Source organism: Loxodonta africana, chromosome 7 (genome assembly GCF_030014295.1).
Source record: "Loxodonta africana isolate mLoxAfr1 chromosome 7, mLoxAfr1.hap2, whole genome shotgun sequence".
NCBI classification, from domain to species: domain Eukaryota; kingdom Metazoa; phylum Chordata; class Mammalia; order Proboscidea; family Elephantidae; genus Loxodonta; species Loxodonta africana.
The window spans coordinates 32,093,587-32,116,289 of record NC_087348.1 but is presented as its reverse complement, the minus strand read 5'-3'; the positions used below and the strand labels follow the sequence as shown (position 1 = coordinate 32,116,289).

The 22,703-nt window shown below is 36.4% G+C and overlaps 1 protein-coding gene, 1 non-coding gene and 1 pseudogene across 2 annotated transcripts; all 3 read left to right on the top strand.

The window, feature by feature from the left end:
• Nucleotides 1-4,566: 4,566 nt before the first annotated feature.
• Nucleotides 4,567-5,646, top strand: LOC100662912 (olfactory receptor 8J2-like; annotated as a pseudogene).
• Nucleotides 5,647-5,879: 233 nt separating this feature from the next.
• On the top strand, nt 5,880-5,986 carry LOC135232207 (U6 spliceosomal RNA). Its single transcript, XR_010322554.1, has one exon. It is a non-coding gene; the product is annotated as a U6 spliceosomal RNA (small nuclear RNA).
• A 12,604-nt stretch (nt 5,987-18,590) lies between these two features.
• Nucleotides 18,591-19,849, top strand: LOC135231930 (olfactory receptor 8K3-like). The gene has a single exon (XM_064289148.1). The coding sequence runs from the start codon at nt 18,899-18,901 to the stop codon at nt 19,847-19,849; it is 951 nt and encodes a 316-aa protein (XP_064145218.1). The 5' UTR covers nt 18,591-18,898.
• Nucleotides 19,850-22,703: the final 2,854 nt, after the last annotated feature.

Genomic DNA, 22,703 nt, shown 5'->3' with positions numbered 1-22,703 from the left:
TCTTTAGCTGCTCGACAATCAAGAGCAAGATTCAGAGTCTTCCCTGACATCCATCTTGTGCTTTTCTTTCTTTTCAATGACCTCTTGCTTTCTTCATGTATGATGTCCTTGATGTCATTCCACAACTTGCCTGGTCCTCAGTCACTAGTGTTCAACACATGAAATCTTTTCCTGAAATGAACTCTAAATTCAGGTGGTACTGAAGGATGAAGTCCAACTGCTCTGAAGGCATTGGTGAAAAATAAGGCTCCAGGAATTGATGGACTATCAATCGAGATGTTTTAACAAATGGATGCAGAGGTGAAGGTGTTCACTAGCCTATGCCAAGATATATGGAAGACAGCTTCCTGGCCAACTGACTGGAAGAGATCCATATTTATGTCTATTCCCAAGAAAGGTGATCGAACCGAATGGGAAAAATATAGAAAAATGTCATTAACATCACACATAAGCAAAATTTTGCTGAAGATCATTCAAAAACAGCTGCAGTAGCATATCAACAGGGAACTGCCAGAAACTCAGGCTGGCTTCAGAAGAGGAACCAGGGATATCATTGCTGATGTCAGATGGATCTTGACTGAAAGCAGAGAATACTAGAGGGATGTTTACCTGTGTTTTATTGGCTATCCAAAGGCATTTGACTGTGTGGATCATAACAAATTATGGATAACACTGCAAAAACCAGAACACTGAATTGTGCTCATGAGGAACCTTTGTATAAATCAAGTGGCAGTTGTTTCAACAAAACAAGAGGACACTGATTGGTTTAAAGTCAGGAAAGGTGTGCATCAGGATTGTAGCCTTTCACCATACCGATTCTATCTGTATGCTGAGCACATAATCAGTGCAGTCAGACTTTATGAGAAGAATGGGGCATCAGGATTGGGGGAAGACTCATTAACAATCTGCATTAAGCAGATGACACAACCTTGCTTCCTGAAAGGGAAAAGGACTTGAAGCACTTACTAATGAAGATCAAAGATCATAGCCTTCAATATGGATTGCACCTCAACATAAAATAAAAATCCTCACAACTGGACCAATGAGCAACATCATGATAAAAGGAGATAAGGTTGAAGTTGTCAAGGATTTCATTTTACTTGGACCCATAATCAACAGCCATGGAAGCAGCAGTCAAGAAATCAAAAGATGCATTGCATTGGGTAAATCTCCTGCAAAGGAACTCTTTAAAGTGTTGAAAAGCAAAGATGTCACCTTGAAGACCAAGGTGAACCTGACCCAAGCCATCGTATTTTCAGTGACATCATATGCATGTGAAAGCTGAACGAAGAATAAGGAAGACTGAGGAAGAATTGATGCCTTTGAACTGTCGTGTTGGCAAAGAATATTGAATATACCATGGACTGCCAGAAGAACAAACAAATCTGTCTTTGAAGAAGTACAACTAGAATGTTCCTCAGAAGCAAGGATGGCGAGACTGAGTCTTACATACTTTGGACAGGTCAGGAGGGATCAGTCCCTGGAGAAGGACATCTTGCTTGGCAAAGTACAGGGTCAGCGGAAAAGAGGAAGACCCTCAACGAGGTGGACTGACACAGTGGCTGCAACAATGAGTTCAAGCAAACAACTATTTTAAGGATAGTGCAGAACCAGGCAGTGTTTTGTTCTGTTGTACATAGGGTCGCTATGACTCCATGGCACCTAACAACAACAACAGCATGTTCATACTGAGATATGTATATGTGTATTTATGCATATATGTGTATATATATATACACACGTATACATAATGGCTCTAATATACACATATATACACATGAAGACATATAGGTATATGATCTTTACATAGAATATTGTGTATTTATGTTCTCTTGTTTATACATATATACTTGGAAATGAAAAAAATAGTAAAACGTATCTATTTAGCATGGTATAAATTAAAAAATAAAAATTTAGAAGTAAAGTTTCAATAAATTTTTAAAAAATGATTCAGGAGTTGTTTGAGCAGAACTTGTTTTCTTTTTCTAATGAACTTTTTTACGTGCAGCAAAATCAGTGGACAACATATAGCTAAAGAAATCAACATGGATAAATCCACAAACATACATTTGAGTGAGTAAAAAATTGCAAAATAAGATACTCGGTACGATGTAAAATAATTAAAGATATCTTCTGATTTATGTTTTGATGGGTGCATAAATATATAGTTAATTAATAACAACAAGAATATCATTAAAAGTTGTGGATAAGGGTTACCTGTGGGTAAGGAGACTCTGAGCTGGTGGTTTGAAATGAAGCAGAGGCACCTCAAAAGATCTACTGAAACTTTATAGCTGTTGAAAATGGTATGGAGCACAGTTCTAGTCTGACACATATGGGGCCACCCTGAGTCAAAATTGGCTGGAGGGAAACTGGTATTAGGTATTAGGAATACCAAACTCAAGAAGGAAGAGTTGTATCCTGCACCATAGTAGTCAATATCTTAGAGAATGAGACACAACTTGTCATGGTTTCTTTGTCAAAGTTAAAATAATATTACAGATTGATTACAGCATGGGATACAAAATCCTGATGTTTAATTTCACATTTCAGGATGGGTATTTCATTCATTCATTCCGTCAGTCAGTGAGTTGGTTAGCAAGTGTCTTTTGCACATCTACTCTATCCTGGGTATTATTTTAGAAGATGGTAATAAAGAGGAAAACTAATCAGACACATCCTTTCCTCTTATAAAGGTTATAGGCTAGAAAATGCCCCAGGAAAGTAAGAAAGAATTGGTGATGACATTAAATTGCAATATTTACTCATTATTTGAAAGAAGATTGTACGCTGATGTGAAAAAATACATTTTTTACTTAAGTTAATTGAATATAAAAACTGCAAATGATACCAGATATGATTTCTACTTTAATAATTTTAATAAAAAGTTGATATTTAGCCTCTTTACAAACTTCACATTTTGAATTTGGTGTATATCATCTGGTTTTTACAGCAAATATACCAGAGTTTGATATTGGAAGGGAGGTTTTGTGTTATCCCCAATATTCACATTAAATTTATCCATTGGGGTAGAATTCTGTTTTTTCCAACTGCTGGATTTTCTTCATCCATAACCCAGGAGCACTGGCCAGAGTATTGAAGGGTAAATTAAAAATAATAATAACAAAGCAGAAACACTGCATGTGTTTCTTATTCAATGTACTCATTTAAACAAGTCCCTAGGCTATCTCCTCATTTTCGTTGTTTGGGTGAAATTTTGAGTGGAGCTTTACTTAAGGAGCTTTCAATTTGTCTTTCTTTCCCTGGGGAATCAGACCTTTATCCAGGAATTCTAGTCCTCATGTTCAGGGACTGGGGCCTAGACACAAACATATATTAGTGTTAGGGTCTTCAGGAGCTTCAGATCTTTGTAAAACTCTCCAGCATGCTTCGTGGAATAAACTCAGGAGTGGATCTCGGCAGATCTCTGTGCACAGGTTGGTTAAACCAAATGTTTTCCCTGTTACTAGGTCTAGATGTGAGGACTAAGGATCTTAAAAGATCAATCAATTCAAATCAAACTCAGAACTGAAATGGTTTCTTCTGTCTTTTTTCCAAGTGGAAACCTGGTGGCGTAGTGGTTAAGTGCTATAGTAATTAACCGAGAGGTCAGCAGTTCAAATCCACCAGATGCTCCTCAGAAACTCTATGGGGCAGTTCTACTCTGTCCTATAGGGTCACTATGAGTTGGAATTGCCTCGATGGCAGTGGGTTTGGTTTGGTTTTTGGTCTTTTCCAAGTGACTGCAATCCTTGGCCACTGATCGCTAAGTGGAAGTGATGGCTGTGTAATGACTGAAGTAACTGTCTTTAATGACTTAAGTAAATGTCTTAATAATAGCAGTCTTAATGACTACTGAAAAATGAGACTGAGCATTGTTAAAGAAGATGTGAAAAAAATAACCAAATCAATGGTCAGTGTTGATTATCTAAGAGAATGGAGAAGATTTAGCATATTGCTTTTCACATATGATGAATTTGATATTTTTTTTCTTAACCCAGGTAGAGTTACTGCTAAAAGTATCAGCTGCAATGAGTTGTGACAGGGTCATGGAGCATTTGGAGCACAAAAATGTAAAGATACTAAACCTTATCATCTTCCAATGAGATTAACAGTAAATTGAGAATTTCACATTTTCTCTATGCAGATGTCAAAGTTGAAGAATTTCTTGAGCATTTTTGAAATTCTACTTACTGATACCGTACGTTAGCCACGGTCTTACACTTCTATTATTAGCAGTTAGGGATATAAAGAATGGAAACAATTATGTGCCCTTATTTTTTCCATTGTGAATGAAAGCCAGGGAAATATGATGATATGGTATAGAAAAAATCATAAACTTGATTGTTATTCACAATCTAAAGCAGTGAATATGATGCCAATTGATAACACAATGATAACTTTTTGAAATTAAATATATATGTAAATATATGTAAAATCTAATATTGAAACTATGTTTAACAGTGAATAAATAAATAGTTTAGGCAAACAATTCAAAGAAACAACCTCAGTCCTCAGTTGTTCTCTGGTGACTTTGTATTTCTGAAATTTGTGAAAAGACAGGGAGAAAACTAAGATCTGGAACTCTTAAGTCTTTTTGAATGGAAGTAAAATGACTTTAAATAAAACTTTGACAAGGAATAACCTTCTAAGAGCAAAATATATTTTGTCATCCATTAATCTCTTTCCATTTTTCCCATTTAAAGACAAAAGCAGCACAATACATGGCTCCAGGAAATCTCACATGGGTGACTGAATTCATTCTCATGGGACTCTCAGACCATCCTGAGCTCCAGGTCCCCCTTTTCTTTGTCTTCCTGGTGATCTATGGGTTGACCGTGGTAGGGAACCTGTGCATCTTCACCCTCACCAGTGTGGACTCTCGACTTCAAACCCCCATGTACTTTTTCCTCTGACACTTGGCTATTATCAATCTTAACAATTCTACTGTCATTGCCCCCAAAATGCTGGTCAACTTCTTGTTTAGGAAGAAAACTATCTCTTACTACTGTTGTGCAGCTCAACTTGGTGGATTTGTAGTTTTCATTGCGGCAGAGATTTTCATATTGGCCACAATGGCCTATGACCACTATGTGGCCATATGCAACCCCCTTCTCTACATGGTGGTGGTATCTCGGCAAATCTGCCTTCTGCTAGTATCTCTCATATACCTCTACAGTCTGACCACAGCCCTGGCTGTCTCTTCATGTGTGTTCTCTGTATGATACTGTTCTTCCAATGTAATCAACCATTTTTACTGTGATCATGTCCCTTTGCTAGCCTTGTCCTGTTCTGACACTTACATTCCAGAAATAGCAGCATATACCTTTTCAGGGGTCAATTTGTTTTTCTCCATGATCGTTGTTCTAATACCCTACTTTAACATTATCCTTGCCATTTTGAGAATACAGTCCTCAAAGGGGAGACAAAAAGCTTTTTCCACCTGTGCTTCTCACATGATAGTGGTCGCTGTGTTCTATGGGACTCTTCATGTATTTGCAACCGAGGACCAACCACTCCTTAGTTACTGATAAAATGGCCTCAGTCTTTTACACCCTAGTGATACCAATGCTGAATCCTCTCATTTGCAGCCTAAGGAACAAGGATGTGAAGAACGCACTGAAGAGATTCCTTAATAACCCATGAAAATCACTCAAACTAATATAAATACATAACTACAACGGTCTTCTTTTAAAGTCTTAATTTGCTCCTGAAAAATCTGCTGTTAAGTGAAGAGACAGTAAATACTTAAAAAAAAAAAAACCCAAAAATGTATTAATTTCAAAGGGGAAAATATTGATGTATTTTTATCCCAATTCAAAATACCCACTGTTCCTAGATAGAAAAATGTTTCAATAATGCAAAGAAAAAAAAAAATAGTGGTCACTTCGGCAACACATACACTAAAACTGGAAAGATAGAGAGAACATTAGCATGGCCCTTGGGCAAGGACGACACTCAAATTTGTGAAGTGCTCCATATTTTTTTGATTTGTAAACTTTCACTTAAAGCACAATAAAATTTTTTTAAAAACTTACATTTGTAATAAACAATTTGAAAGTAAAAAAATATGTATTATAAATAGAATACAAGTTATTAAAAGATTTGTTTTTTATTCTGTCTAAATAAGATATCTAGGTGGTGCAAAATGTTTGCCCTAACCTAAAGCTTTGTAGATTGAACCCCCTGTGGTACCAAGGAGGAAAATGCCAACTGATTTTTTTTCCTTTAAGATTACAGCCATTAAAACCACATGAAAAAGTTCTAGTATGTACACATGGGGTTGTTGAGAGTTAGAATTGACTGGACATCAATAAACAACAACATCATAGTCTCTAAACAAGGAAGAGAAAGCCTGATAGAGGGTGGTGGAGATATATAAGAACCATTGCTTGCAAGATGATAGAAAGCCTGATCATTCTCCTTGGTACTCCCACCTTTTGTCCAAGGGCTAGACATTTTGTTATAAGTTTACTTTTTTTTTTAATACCGTATTCTCCATTCATAAACTTTGGCACCATTTTCTCCATCTATCACATTTTTTGTTCATCCATTGTTGTCTTGCACTTAAAATAAATTTATAACCCAGAGAAGTAAACAGGCATTAAGCCGAGGGTGCTTTGAAAGACCACATGTGCCACAGTGGACTGAAATAAACATAAAAGCATTCTACCATTTTCATTCTCTGTCCCAACACCCGTACACAAAGCAAAAATTTATGTTCAGCTAATCATGACTTAAAATTAAAAGTTTTCCATAGGATGCTCTTATACTGAAAACTATTGTGTAGAGTTTATTATCTTTGTAATAAACCGTAACATTAAACACAACTTCCTAGCACATTTTATTGAGTGTGTTTGTGGATGATAATATTATTAGATCAAAAATGTCATCTCTTAAAAGGTAACAATTCTCAGGAAACCTACAGCAAAAAAAAATTAAAACTCATAGGAGCCATATCTATATATGTACAATGCTACTAAGATGTGGCGGAGTGAGGCATAGTGGGTAAGACATATGAGGTAAAGACAGGGTCTGGGAATAAAGCTATGACATTTTCAGGAAGGTCAGACATAATTCAAAACCAGGAATTGTGAGGCTTACATAAGAAAATCAACTTGTAACTTTAGGCATACATATTCATAATTTGCATTCCTTCTGCATCTTTAAAAAAACATTATAAGACATGTTTAAAGAGTTCTGCCTTCATCATCAGATATAAAACTCGAATTAAGCTGCAGTAGAAAATTCTGAATATTACAGTAATTTATGGAAAATTGAAGCATGTACTGAACAAATAGTGCACCTCAATCCAGGTTTTTGAGTGTAGGCAATAAAAAAATTACAATGAAAGCTGGGGAATTGCACATCAAAGGTTTCCTCAATAGGGAAATCAAATGTATCCTGGATCATTAACAAACACCCGATGGTATTGCTCCCTGTTCTCAAATACTTTAGGATTAATGAAAATTTGTGTTCAAGCTCCATGGGGAGTATCTCAAGGGGAGAGACATGCCTAAATTCTTCTTACAATTGCAGTAAGGTTAGGAAGAAGCACTTGGGGAAGCAAGAACTTATTTCTCGCTTTAGGTGAGTAGATGGCACTGATCTGCTTGTTTATCAATGAGCTCCAGTCATTATTCTTGACCCTTGGTTTTAATATAAATTATACTCATGAGTACAGTCAGCAAAGTCAGACTCAAGATACTATACCGTATATACTAACAAAGTCTTAACTACGTTATCATGTGTTTTTACCACCATTATTGTGTTCTTTGAGGAAAGCAAAAAACTTCATTTCTATTTGTTATGATTTCCATATGGATTCTGGAATTTTCTGTGTATGTGTGTTAGTTGCCATCAAATTGGTCCCTACTCATAGAGACTCTACATAGAACAGAAAGAAACACTGCCCGGTCCTGTACCATCCGCACAATCCTTGCTGTGCTTAAGCCCATCATTGCAGTCACTGTGTCAGTGCATCTCCTTGAGCTTCTTCCTCTCTTTTGTTGACCCTCTACTTTACCAAACATGATGTCCTTCTCCAGGAACTGATCTGGTCTGATAATGTGTCCAAAGTGTGTGAGATAAAGCCTAGCCATCTTGCTTCCAAACAGTGAATATTCTGAGGGAGGATAAGCATTGTTTGAAAACTTCGCCTAGAATGTTATCTAGACCAAGACACCGTTGGTCAGGTTGAGGATAATGATGCTGAGTGAGTGTTTATGTCTCAAATAGTAATAGTTTTATGATAGAGATTCCTGTTATTCAACAATGCAATAGTATCATCATATCCTGTTTTCATGCATTTACACAATTTCCTTTGTGATGAGAATATTTCATTTGTGGTTGCATCCAAAAATATTACACAAGAGACTGAGATTGCCAGGATTTAAACGCCCCCATAAGGAGATCCTGGGCTGAAGACTAGATTATGTGTTTATTTGGCAGGGGATTCCAGGAATTGCAAATGAGGAAATGAAGAATAAGAGACAGGGAAGGGAGAAAATCTAATGGTGTAAAGAGCAGATTGCTGTTGTAAGCAACTATGTCAATCGCTTGAGATATTTCGAGATGTTCTGCAAAACCTTTCTTGGAATTGTCCTAAGACAGGAAAGCCGGGGATTTGGGGTATTTATTCACTGATTCTTGTAACTTATTAGTTGAGAATTGCTCATCGACATATGAAATGCTGGGAACTTCCACATATGGTCTGAGCAAGCTCCCAAGGCACTGACAAAAGCCCCACAGGCAAAGGAGTAAAACATTTGAAGTGGAAAACTGCCAGCAAGCCAGAAAATATCTACAAGGGCTACAGTCAGAGGTAGCCAAGGTGATGGGGGTGAGGAAGTACACATTTTTCTCTGTGGTGACATTTGCCATTGAAAGTTGATGGCAAAGCCAAAATAAAATATTAGACATCTTGACTTAATATACTCATCTTGCTGCAGTAATAGCATGCCTGGCACCTACTGTCTACCTTTGTATTACAGTTCCAGGTTCTTATTCATAAAGCAGTGAGGCTAAGGCTTAGAAGCATCGCCAAATATATTTTTAATTAAGGCTGAGTTTTAAATCAGCACAATTAAAAGTCCAGAGATTGTCAATCCTTGGAAGAACTATACATCAGATATATGCATTCAACTTTCAGTATTGTTGATCTTCCAACACCCCATGTATCCAGGCTTGGGGATTTCTTTTCTCCTCTCATTCACTGAGGGAAGTTTTCATCCTGATTTGTTCTCATCTCAAAGGTGAATTGGGAAAACTATTTTTGAAGGATGGAAACAGGAGGGTAAGAGACCTTCTCATGGCTCACATTAGTGCCAGTTATAATGCACAGGTATAATGCAAAGCATGAATCTACTCAGTCCGTAAGGTTTTTTCCATGTGTTTGATTCTCTGACACGATGGGATAAAATTATATTCAAGAAGTACAGTTAAAAAAAAAAAAAAAACTCAAGGATCATAACAAGCCACATAATAGAGGTTTGGGGATTGACATTGAAGATCAAATTGGTGAGTACCTTTTCTTAAGTTACGAAAAATTGATATTTGCTAAGTAGGATTCTTCAAGGGCTCATTCTGTCTGATTTCAAAGTTTTAATGAGAAAAGGTTTACGTTGATTTTATTTCATTCATGGGTATCCCTCTATTTCAGAGCTAGTATTTCCCTATTGAGATGGTGCAGCATATTTTACACAGTAAAGTGTGGGAACATAAACAAGGGCTCATGTCCCTGTTAATTGTGTTGGATGAGAGTAATATGAGTATTTGTCCCTTTTGCTTTATTGTCTTAAATAATTAGTATGTGTACATGTCTCTGTTATATTAACTCACCCAAAGACAGCAGGACCTGATGTATTTTTAGGGTCACTCAAAATTCTCCCTCCCTTCCTTTCTTTCTCTCTTTCTTTCCTTCCCTTCCTCCTTTGGATGAGAACAGAATGCTCTCAATTTCACAGACACATTTACCTTAGTTGAGACTAGTTTCTATATTTTATAGAAAACTTAGTTGAAATTGGAGGTTCCATTTGCTTAAGATGATTTCCTTGGGCTTCAGGTCCATTCCCCAATTCCCAATACTGCCCTGGAATTTCTGCTGCCATGAGATCAGGATCAGCCCTGCTGCTCAGTTTTTCCATTTCTTCCAATCATAACCAGGGAGGAAAAATGAGGACATCAACTCAGAAAGAGAGCCATAGACCTGTGTGTATGACAGAGCTCCATGTTACAACAGGACAGTGACGGGAGCTGGAAAATATGATTATCCCTATAAAAGAGGAAGAAAACTGATAGCTAATTCATACCATATAAAATCAATCCTAGATTGTTTCTTTTACCACATGGAAGATTCCAGAACTCCAGAAACTTGTAAAATTTCTGTAGAATGACTGTTGAGGTGAAGAGGCTTGCCGAACTGTATAAATTTGGGGGATTGTTTCTATTTTTAGATATAACTTTTTGTAGCTTAAAGCATTAGGCTTTGCCATTTTCCTTGCTAGGTTGCTGCTAGGTAAATTTTTTTTTTTTTTTTTTTTTTACTTTTTCTGCATGTTTTGTTACTTTTATGTAGATCTTTAAATAGAGAGGATTTTATAAGGTCAGGGTATTCTGCCAATTAACCTAGGATTTTTATTCTGATTTTCTGGAATCTTTTGTATAGGGAAATCTAGAGGTCTAGTTACTGAAGAACTTGTTTTGTTTAATAAATGAGAGTACTTAAGTTAAATGTGCTTAGCTCTATTAATTTTTTGTTGTTAATTTTTGGGCATCTGTTTTAAAAATGTTCATCTCAAGATCTAAAAGATATTGACTCTATGCTCTTTAGAGTTTGAATATTTTGTTTTGACAATAAGTGCCTTGAAAAACTAAAATTGATTTATTTATCTGTGGAAAAAAATCCATTTTAACCTTTCTTTAGAAATAATTATATTATCCAGCTCCATTTATTGAATAGAATTGTTTCACCTCACTGCCTTAGCACGCCACTTCTGGTATGCAGCACAGCTCCGTAAGTATATTGGTTTCTTTCTGGGTTCTCTATCCTGTTCCTGTTACATTGATACACTTGCTTTGTCTTATGTCATTGCCACATTGTACCCATAACTGTAGCTCTGTAAGTCTTGATATCTGACAACACAGGTCATCCTCAAGGGTGTCTTGCTTTTCCTTTACCATTTGCATTTTCTATACATATTTTAGAGACAAGCCCAGGCCCGTTGCGGTCAAGTCTATTTCAACCTGTAGCGACCCTATAGGACACAATAGAACTGCCCCATAGTTTCCAAGGAGCGCCTGGTGAATACAACCTGATGACCTTTTTGGTTAGGAGCGGGAGCATTTAACCACTATGCCACCAGGGTTTCCACACATTTCAGAGGCAGTGTAAAATTCCACAAAATCCCCTGGTAAGACTTTGATTGTATTGACATTGGAAAAATAGATCAATTTGGGCAGAATTGACATGATTATGACATTGAGTTGTGTAATTTAGGAACGAGAATTTCCATCAGCTTATTTAAGATTTCTATAATTTCTCTTGGTAAAGTTTTAATTTATCTCATTTTTAGAGTTGGATTATTTGGGCATTTTTCAAAATCATTCTACCAAGTTGTGGAATTTTCCTTCTATTTCAAATTTGTGAAGTTTTTGTCCATTCTAAAGGAATGTTGGTTATTATGCAGTGTTTTTTGTCTATTCAAATGCCAAAAATATTTTGTTTTTATTTTAATTAGTTAATACAGTCAGTTATATTTATGAATTTTCCAGAATTAAACCATCCAGATCAACCTGGGATCATTCAGTTTGGTCATAAGCCAAAACCCAGACTCCTTGCCATTAAGTCAATTCCAACTCATAGTGACCCTATAGGACAGAGTCAGACTGCCCCGTAAGGTTTCCCAGGCTGTAAATCTACACAGGAGCAGACGGCCATGTCTGTCTCCCACAGAGCAGCTGGTGAGTTCCACCAATCTTTCATTAGTGTTCAAGCGCTTTAACCACGGTACCACCAGGGCTCTTCAATTTGCTCATAGGGAGTTACATTCTTCCACACTGTAAAGTCTGTAATATTGTATAAGATTTTTGCACCTACATAATTGAAATTGTAGGCCTTTAAATATTTTTAATTATATATTTAAATTTATTCATTGTTATAATGACCTTTTAACATGAGTTTCAAGGTAGTATTTGTTGTTTGTAATCTGCCTAGTTTCTAAGAAATTTGGATGGATCTCTTCCTTAAAAATACAGAAGTACCTGTCTTTAAAACAATCTGAAATAGAAGTTGGGAAAATAAAGGTCAAGGAAACACAATCCTCAAACTAAAATTTATTAATTCAAAATATTTGATGTATAGTTAATAGAAGAGGATATAAAGATATAAACCTAGTATCCAAAATTAAATTATAACAAACTACTCTACTCCTTTCAGCATTATCTGGTAAAAATAAATTATTCATCTCATCCATGTGCATTTCAGTGAGTAAACCTTGGGCATTTTAGATGAGGCAGGCAATACTCAGTTCCCCTGCTTCCTTGCTGTTTCTTTACTTCGCACCAGGAAACCACATACAGTGCTATGTCCCAATCCCTGAAGCATTTCAGACAGCACTGCCAGCTTTAGAACCTTGTTTTCACTTTGTGGTATATTTATAGCAGTTTACTAGATAATTTTAGCTGTTGCATTAACAAATACATTTTATGAAGGTACATTCGTGTTAGAAAATTCTAACTAGAAATGTTAATATTTAGATGAAAGCATATGTGAGAATGTCTGCTAATCTTTCTTTTTCAGACTGAATACATTACTCATGCAGCACTGACTTGATATTCAACATAGTGAAAACCAGAAGGGTGGTACTCATTTCCTGAAGTGTGGGATCCGCTGCTCTAGAGGAAAGGAAAAAAAGTGGTTTAAGTGCATTAGAGTAGGCATCCTGGAGATTCCTGCAAGCTAGCAAACTTCTTATCTATCATTATAGACATAAGGAAAAAAAGTTTAAAACATATAGATGCTTAGAGGAGTAGGAATACTTCTCTTTTTTAAACAGAACAAGTTAGCTTCTCACTAAAGGGTGAGCACACATGTTGTTTTGTGACATTGGTTCCCAACCCAAGATATGTCAACACTCTCTCTTCTAGGCCTTGTGTTCCCTATCACCAGCTTTCCTGTCTTCTTCTGCCTTATAGTCCTTGCCTCTGGGCTAGTGTGCCCCTTTAGTCTCCTTTTGTGTTATGAGTCTGTGTAATCTTTTCGTAAAGGGTGAACTTCAGGAGTGAATTCATCACTGAGCTAAAATGGTGTCCAGAGGCCATACCCTAAGGTGTTTCTCCAATCTCTGCAAGGCCAGTAAGCCTGTTCTTTTTTTGTGAGTTAGAATTTTGTTCTACGTTTTTCTCCAGCTCTGTCTGGGACCCTTTGTGATCCCTGTCAGGGCAGTCTGTGGTGGTAGCTGGGCACCACCTAGTTGTACCGGGCTGAGTCTGGTGGAAGTTGTGGTAGTTGTGGTTCATTAGTCCTTTGGACTAATCTTCCCCTTGTGTCTTTAGTTTTCTTCCTTCTCCCTTGCTCCCGATGGGGTGGACCAGCATAGGACCTTAGATGGCCGCTCACAAGATTTTAAGATCCCCAGACGCTACTCACCAAAGGAGAGTGTAGAAAATTTTCATTATAAACTGTGTCATGACACTTGAGCTAGATGTTCCCTGAGACCACGGTCCCCACAGCCCTCAGCCCAGTAATTGGATCCCTCAGGGAGTTTGAATGTGCCTGTGGAACTTCCATGACCTTGCCTTATACAAGTTGTGCTGGCTTCCCCAGTATTCTGTACTGTCTTACCCTTCACCAAAGTTACCACTTAGCTATTTTCTATTTCGTGTTTTTCCATCCCCACCACTTGTAACCATCAAGGATTGTTTCTTTTTGGGTGTAAAGCTTTTCATGACTTTTTATAGTAGTGGTCTCATACAATATTTGTCCTTTTATAATTGACTTATTTCACTCAGCATAATGCCCTCCAGATTCATGCATGTCGTGAGGTGCTTTGTGGATTCATCATTGTTTCTTATGATTGCATAGTACTCCATTGTGTGTATGTACTGCACTTTATTCATTCATCTGTTGATGGGCATCTAGGCTGTTTCCATCTTTTTGCTGTTGTGAACAATGTTGCAATGAACATGGGTGTGCACATGTCTATTCATATGACTGCTTTTATTTCTCTAGATACATTCCTAAGAGTGGGATTGCTGGATCACGTGGTATGTCTGTTTCTTTCTATCTTTGTAAGGAAGCATGACACCATTTTCCAAAATGGTTGTACCATTTTGCATTCCCACTAGCAGTGCATAAGAGTTACATTCTCTCCTCAGCTTCTCTAATATTTGTTATCTTCTGTTTTTTTGATTCTTGCCAGTAATGTCAGGGAGAGATGGTATTTCATTGTGGTTTCAATTTGCACTTCTCTAATGTCTGATCTCGAGCATTTCCTCAGGTGTCTGTTAGCTGCTTGAATGTCTTCTTGAGTGAAGTGTCTATTTAATTCCTTTGCCCATTTTTTAATTAGATGATTTGTCTTTTTGTTGTAGAAGGTTGGATTTTCCTGTAGTTTTTAGAGATTAGATCTTTGTCGAATTTGTAATAATCAAAAATATTTTCCCAGACTGTGGGAAATTCTACTTGGTCATGGTGTATTATTTTTTGATATGATGCTGAATTCTATTGGCTAGAATTTTGCTGAGAATTTTTGCATCCATATTTCTGTGAGATGTTGGTTTGCAATTTGCTTTTTTTGTGGTGTCTTTGCTTGGTTATCCTGGTTTCATAAAATGAATTTGGAAGCATCCCTTCCTTTTCTATGTTCTGAAATAGTAGTACTGGTGTAAGCTCATCTCTGAATGTTTGGTAGAATTCTCCAGTGAAGCCATCTGGGCCAGAGCTTTTTGGCTCGGAGTTTTTTTTTTTTTTTCTTTTTTTACATTTTTAATCTCTTGTTATGGGTCTGTTCAGATTTTCAATATCATTTTGCATTAGTTTGGGTAGGTGTTGTGTTTCTAGAAATTTGTCCGTTTACTCTAGGCTTTCAAATTTGTTAGAGTATAGTTTTTCATAATATGCTGTTATAATCCTTTTTATTTCATTTGGGTCTGTTGTATTGTCCCCATTTCATTTCTTATTTGGGTTATTTGAGTCCTCTCCTGTTTTTCCCTTTTTCCAATTTGGTCAGTGGTTTGTCAATTTTTTTGACCCTTTCAAAGAACCAACTTTTGGTTTTGCTGATTCTTTCTATTCTTTTTTTGGCTGTAAGCCAATATTTTGATTTTGTCCCTTTCTTCTTTTTTTTGATGTTTGCATCTATTCCTGTACATTGACCTCTGAGCACTGCCTTTGCTGTGTCCCAAAAGTTTGGGTAGGATGTGTTTTCATTGTCATTTGATTCTATAAATTTTAGTTCCCATCTTTGCTTTCTGCTATAACCCAGTGGTTTTTAAGCAGGTTGTTATTCAGTTTCCATGTAATTGATTTTTTTTTCCTTCCTCTCACTGTTTTTAATTTCTACTTTGATGGTATTGTGATCAGAGGAGATACTCTGTATTATCTCATTTTTTTGGAATTTGTTGAGTGTTACATTGTGCCCTAAGATGTGGCCTATTCTGAAGAATGTTCCATGTGTCTTTGAAAGGAATGTGTATTTTGCAGCTGTTGGACGGAGTATTCTATATATGTCTACATGGTCAAGTTGGTTGATTGTGTCCTTTAGATCTCCTGCCTTTGCTGAGTTTTTTCCTAGATGCCCTGTCCTTTTCTGAGAGTGGTGTGTTGAAATGTATAACTATTATTGTGGAACTGTCAATTTCTCTTTTCAGCTCTGTTACAGTTTGTTTTATGTATTTTGAAGCCCTGTTGTTGGGTGCATAGATATATGTTATGGTTATGTCTTCACGATGGATTGTTCCTTTAATCATTACATAGTGCCATTCTTTTTTTATGGTGGATTTGTTTTAAAGCCTGTTTTATCTGAGATTAGTATTGCCAATCCAGTTTTTTTTTTATTTTTAATTTTCCCGGGGGGGGGGGGTAACTGTTTGCTTAATATGTTTTTTTCATTCCTTTGATTTTTAATAAATTTATGTCTTTGTTTCTAAGATAGGTCTCTTTCAGACAGCATATTGTTCTTTTTTTTTTTTTTTTTCCCTAATCCAGGCTTGCACTCTCTGTCTCTCTATGGGTGCATTTAGGCCATATATATTTGAGGGCACGGGGGGTTGTGTATGTTCCTTGTAAGTATTGATAGATGTGAGTTTATTGCTGTCATTTTGTAGCTTTTTTTTGGTGGTGCTGATATTTTCTTTGTTCCTCTTTCTCTCCTGTGCTGAATTCCCTTTGTGTGTGTGTGTGTGTTTTTATTTCTTTTGTTTTTGTAGATTTTGTGTTTACTGAAGCTTTATGTTTTTCTTCTTTTTTTTGATGAATAGGTTTGTTAATTTTCTTTATGGTTACCTTGAAGTTTACCCTTATCTTCCTAAGTTTCAACCAGTCTTTAATAACTTGGTATTGCCTTGCCTTCTTCTCCATTAAAAAGTTCTATATCTATACCATTTATTCCCTCTTTCATTGCTCTGAAGTTTTTGTCATTGTCTGTTGTTCCCTGTTATAAATCTTTAAAGTTTGATAAATCTTCAAGTGTTCATTTCCTAGGTTGGTATCTAGGTCTTGAGTCCTAAATTCATGCTGTCTTCTGATGTTGTTTGCCCTCAAACTGACGGACTCCCTTTATTCATTCTTGTAATTTGATTTTTTTTTTTTACATATTCCCTTAATTCCTGTTTATCTGGAGATGTCTTAATTTCACCACCATATCTGAACAAGAGTTTGGCAGAATGTATTATTTTTGTTAGCATTTTTTTTCTTTCAAGGATTTATGTATATCATCCAGCTTCCTTCTTCACTGCATAGTTTCTGCCTAGTAATCAGAGCTTAATCATATTGTCTCCATACTGTGACTTTTCAGTTATCTCGAGCTGCTCTCAGGATTCTTTCTTTGTCTTTCGTTTTAGTGAGTGTGATTATGATATGCCTTTGTGATTTTCGTTTTGGCTCTATCCTTGTGGGGTTTGTTGAGCTTCCTGAATGGTCAGCTTTTCATCTTTCATGATATTAGGGAAGTTTCTGTCAGCAATTCTTCAATGATCTTCTCTGGGTTTTTTGTTTTCTTGACGTGTTGTGGAACTCTGATCACTCACAAATTTTTGCTTTTTACTGAATCTCACATCATTCTTGCAGTTTCTTCATTTTTCTTTGTACTTTTTTCTGATTTTCTTCAAACACAGTGGTATCCAGATATTTGTCTTCAATTTCACTTATCTCATCTTCCATTGTTTCAAACCTCTTCCTCAGACTGTCTATGACACTGTCCATTTCTGAAATCTTGTTTTGTATCTTTTAAATTTCTAATAGCTGTTTTTGTATAATTTCTAGTTGTGAATTTATTTTGGCATTTTGGTCTTGTATTATTTTTCTAAATTCTTCCATTGTTTTGCCTGTCTTTTCCATGATTTTGTCTATTTTTTTTTTACTTATTTTTCTCTGCTTTTGCCTTCAACTCTCAGATAGCTCTGAATATGAGAGATTTGAAGTCCCTTTGATGTAGTTCCAGTGCCTTTTCTTCTGCTGAAAGGTAATCTGGTGTTTTATTTTGGACACCTACTGGAACAATTCTGTCCATTTTATTTTTCTTAAATGTGTTTTGATATTTTCTGTTGTCTTCAGGGCTTTCAGTATTTTCTTTCTTTATTAATTGTAGATTTGTTTGTTTTGATCTGCTTTTTGTTTTATTTAGTTATATCTGAGCACATAGGCTGTCCTTCTTTGTTGTTTGCTTATCTGTGGGCACAAAATTTCTTACCATGTTGTCCAATGGGCATGGCTAGTTGCTCAGCTGTGGTGCAGCTATGGTACTCTGCCTTCTGCTGGGAGCTCCATGAAGCTGTTCTCCTGCACTCCCTGTCCACTGACTCCAAAATGTGTCCAAGGTAGAGAATCTGTGCTGCTTTAGCTGAAAGCTGATCTCCATTTTATATCTCTCCTTGCTGTTATCTGGCAGTTTCTTCTTACATCTGGTGCTTTGTTGAGTTCTTTGACTCTTCATTCGATGCATAAGGCTCCAAATTGATGTTTGTCTCTGTTTTACTTAGTTTTTTTGTGTTTTTGATGTTAAGGGATGATGTGGTACTTCTGTCTATAGCATCATGTTGGCTCTGCCTCCAAGGATATACTTTTTAAAATCAAATACTTTTTGGATAAGAATGTTATTTAGAAATATTGTTGATCACAAGGAAAAGAAAATCAAATTCTACTAAATGAATTAATAATGGTTTTCTCTGGGTATTGGGGCTGAAGATGCTGGAGCAAGGAGCAGAGGCCTATACATTTTTATTATAATTCCTTCTAAACTTTGATGTTTTTACTAATTATATGTATTTTAAAACTAAAAAAATAGTAGATTATTAGCTTTTCCAATCTAGTCGAAATGTATCTTATGTTCTATTGCTAACAGAACTGTACACCTTGCACTGATAACCAGTATATAACACAAAAATAAAATTATTTTAACATGTCGACACTCCTTGCAAGCCCTATGGGATAGTTCTACTCTATCTGGTAGGGCCACTATGAGGTGGAATCAACTCGACAGCAACAGTTTTCTTTATGCTATAATGGCTTCTAAATTTGGTTCTAGGTTCAATGACAAAGATGGATTTTGTTTGAATTACTTCATCTGAAAAAATCAATTTATCTCACACATAATGGCTTTGTATACTAAAGTTTTACCTGGTGATAACTTCTGAAACTTAATAACTATTCTGATGGTTCTTCCTACAATACACTTCCTTAATGGCATGGATGGATAAGGAAAACCTAACAGTCATAAAGGAATTCATACTAATGGGGATCACAGACCGCCCTGAGCTCCAGGCTCCATTCTTTGGGTTGTTCCTCATCATCTACATGATCTCAGTGGTGGGCAACTTGGGCATGATCATCCTCACCAAAATGGACTCCAGGCTAAAAACACCCATGTACTTTTTTCTCAGACATCTGGCTTTTACTGATCTTGGATATTCAACTTCTGTGGGACCCAAAATGTTGGTAAATTTTGAAGAGAATCAAAATACAATCCCCTATAATTGGTGTGCTATACAGCTAGCTTTCTTCATAATGTTCATCGTTAGTGAACTTTTCATTCTATCTGCAATGACCTATGACCGCTATGTGGCTGTCTGTAACCCTCTGCTCTACAAAGTTATCATGTCTCAAACAGTATGCTGGGGTCTGGTGATAGTTCCCTATCCCTACAGTGCCTTTCTCTCTCTCCTGACCACAATAAAGATTTTTATTTCTTCCTTCTGTGGCTATAATGTCATTAGTCATTTCTACTGTGACAGTCTTCCATTATTAATATTGCTGTGCTCAAGCGCACTTGATGTTGAACTGATAGTACTGATCGGTTCAGCACTTACTTTAGTTTCATCCTTTCTGGTAGTTCTTGTGTCCTACATGTCGATCCTGGCAACTATTCTTAGGATGAACTCTGCAGCAGGGAGGTACAAGGCCTTCTCCACTTGTGGATCTCACCTGATAGTAGTATTTGTGTTATACGGGACTCTATTCTTTATGTATGTGCAACCCAAATCCAGCCATTCCTTTGATACCGATAAGATGGCCTCTGTATTTTACACTGTGGTAATACCTATGCTGAATCCCTTAATATACAGTTTGAGGAACAAAGAGGTAAAAGGTGCCTTGCAGAGGATATTGAAAAATTTATCCGACATTCCTATTTAAAGTTGAATGTAGAGTGCAGATTCAACAAATTAAGGTATAGACAATTGTTTATTATAGCTTCTAAGTTTTTAGAAATAAAATGTGTAAAAGGCATGGGAAACTAGAAAATTTCCCCTGTTTTCAATCAAAATATATGCTTCATCGATGTTGAAGTACTGATTTTCCTTCTGGTATCAATGTTGGTTTGGGCTCAAGACAGCACATGTGCCTGAATTTGACATCATTGTTGTCACACTGCCAAATATGTATGTTACCATTAAAGAGAAGCCTTTTGTATGCATCTCTTAGTAAACAATCTTTTTTTTAATTTAAATATTAAATAAAAAAATATTTTCTTTTTGTCTTACATATCATTTAAACCACAGTGTTTGTACCATGCTTATATACAGCGATGAGAAATATTTGAAAAAATGTCTTTCTTCACACTTCAAACCTGTCTCCCTTTATAGTGGGTGATACTTGAGATTTCTGTTGAAATAAAAGGTATATGTTTGACAAATCAGAAATAGCAGTGTAAATGTTTTCAAGTGACACGACTGTGTACATAAAAAACCCAAAATAATGTATCAACTGAAGAGAAAGAAATAACTTTTCAAGGTTGATGGAGATGAGATTAATATATTAGGAAAAAAACAATTGTTTTGCTATGTACTAGTAACATGTGGAAACAAATTTAAAAGTACTATATGCAATAGCACAAAAATAAAAAAAATGCAAAAGAAATTATCTAATGTAAGATTTAGAAGACACGAAGGCTACAAACTACAAAAAGTTACTTTGTTTTTAAAGACGACATAAAGTTAGAGAAATACTATGTCCATGGGTGGAAAGAAATAAATGGCATGAAGATGTCAAGTCTTCTTAAATTACCCCATAAAATTAATGCAATTACAATACAGATTCCAATATATGTGTATGTTTGTGTGTGTTTATACACACACACACACATACACACACACATACGTATATATCTACATGTGCAAAGACCTGGAGTTAGAAAACCAAAAAGGAAGAACATCCTTGGCCTTTCTCAAGCTGAAAGAAATGAAGAAAAAATTCAAGCTTTGAGTTGCAATATTGAAGAATTCTCTGGGGAAAATATTAAACAACAGGAAACATCCAAAGAAGATCGAAGCAATACACACTCACTGTATCAAAAATAATTGGTAGATGTTCAAATATTTCAGGAGGTAGCATTTGATCAGGTACCGATGGTACTGAAGGAAGAAGTCCAAGCTGCACTGAAGGGACTGGCGAAAAACAAGGTTCCAGGACTGACAAGACACCAATTGAGATGTCTCAACAAACAGATGTAGTGTTAGAATTGCTCATTCATGTATGTCAAGAAATTTGGAAGACAACTACCTGGTCAATTGACTGGAAGAGATCCATATTTATGCCTATTCTCAAGAAAGGTGATCCAACCAAATGTGGAAATTATAAAACAATATTATTAAGATCACACACAAGTAAAATTTTGCTGAAGATCATTCAAAAATGACTGTGGCAGTTATCAACAGGGAACTGCCTGAAATTGAAGCTGGATACAGAAGAGGACATGGAACCAGGTATATCGTTGCTGATGTGAGATATATCCTGGCTGAAAGCAGAGAACACCAAAGTGATGTTCACCTGTGTTTCATTGACTCTGCAAAAGGGTTCTACTGTGTGGATCATAACAAATTATGGATAATATTGTGAAGAACAGGAATTCTAGAATACTTAATTGTGCTTATGAGAAACCTGTGAATACACCAAGAGGTAGTCATTTGTACAGAAGAAGGGGATGATATTGCATGGTTTAAAGTCAAGAAAGATGTGTATCAGGGTTGTATCTTTTCACCATACTTATTCAATCTGCATGTTGAGCAAATAATCTAAGAAGATGGACTATATGAAGAAGAACGGGGCATCAAGATCGGAGGAAGGCTCATTAACAACATAGGCTACGCAGATGACACAGCCTTGGTTGTTGTAAGTGAAGAGGACTTGAAGCACTTAGTGATGAAGATAAAAGACTACAACTTTCAGTATAGATTACGTGTCAACATAAAGAAAAGAATAATCCTCACAGCTAGACCAAGAAGCAACACCATGATAAGCGGAGAAGTTTGACATTTTCAAGAATTTCATTTTACTTGGATCCACAACCAATGCCTATGGAAGTAGCAGTCAAGAAATCAAAAGATGCATTGAATTGGGCAAATTTGTTTCAAGAGTTCTCTTTAAAATGTTGGGAAGCAAAGCTGTCACCTTGAAGACTAAGTTGAACCTTACCGAAGCCTCAATTTTTCAATTGTCTCATATGCATGTGAATTTTGGATGATGAATAAGGAATACCAAAGAAGAATTGATGCCTTTGAATGGTGGTGTTGGTGAAGAACATTGGACGTACCGTGGGCTGCCAAAAGAATGAACACATCTGCCTTGGAAGAAGTTACAAACCAGAATGTTCCTCAAAGCAAGGAAGGAAAGAGTGCTTCTCACATACTTTGAACATGCTATCAGGAGGGATCAGTCCCTGGAGAAGTACCTCATACTTGGTAAAGAAGAGGGTCAGGAAAAAAGAGGAAGACCCTCAAGGAAATGGAATGACACCGTGGCTGCAACAATGAGCTCACGCATAACGATTATGAGGATGAAGCAGGACCAGGCAGTGTTTCCTTCTGTTGTACATAAGGCCGCTATGAGTCAGAACTGACTTGATGGTACATAACAACAACAGCAATAAAAATTGGCAAAACTTATCAATGCTGTTCCCCCACATGTCTGTCAGTTTGTTGTATTGTGGCGGCTTGCATGTTGCTGTGATACAGGAAGTTTTGCCACTGGTATATCAAACACCAGCAACATC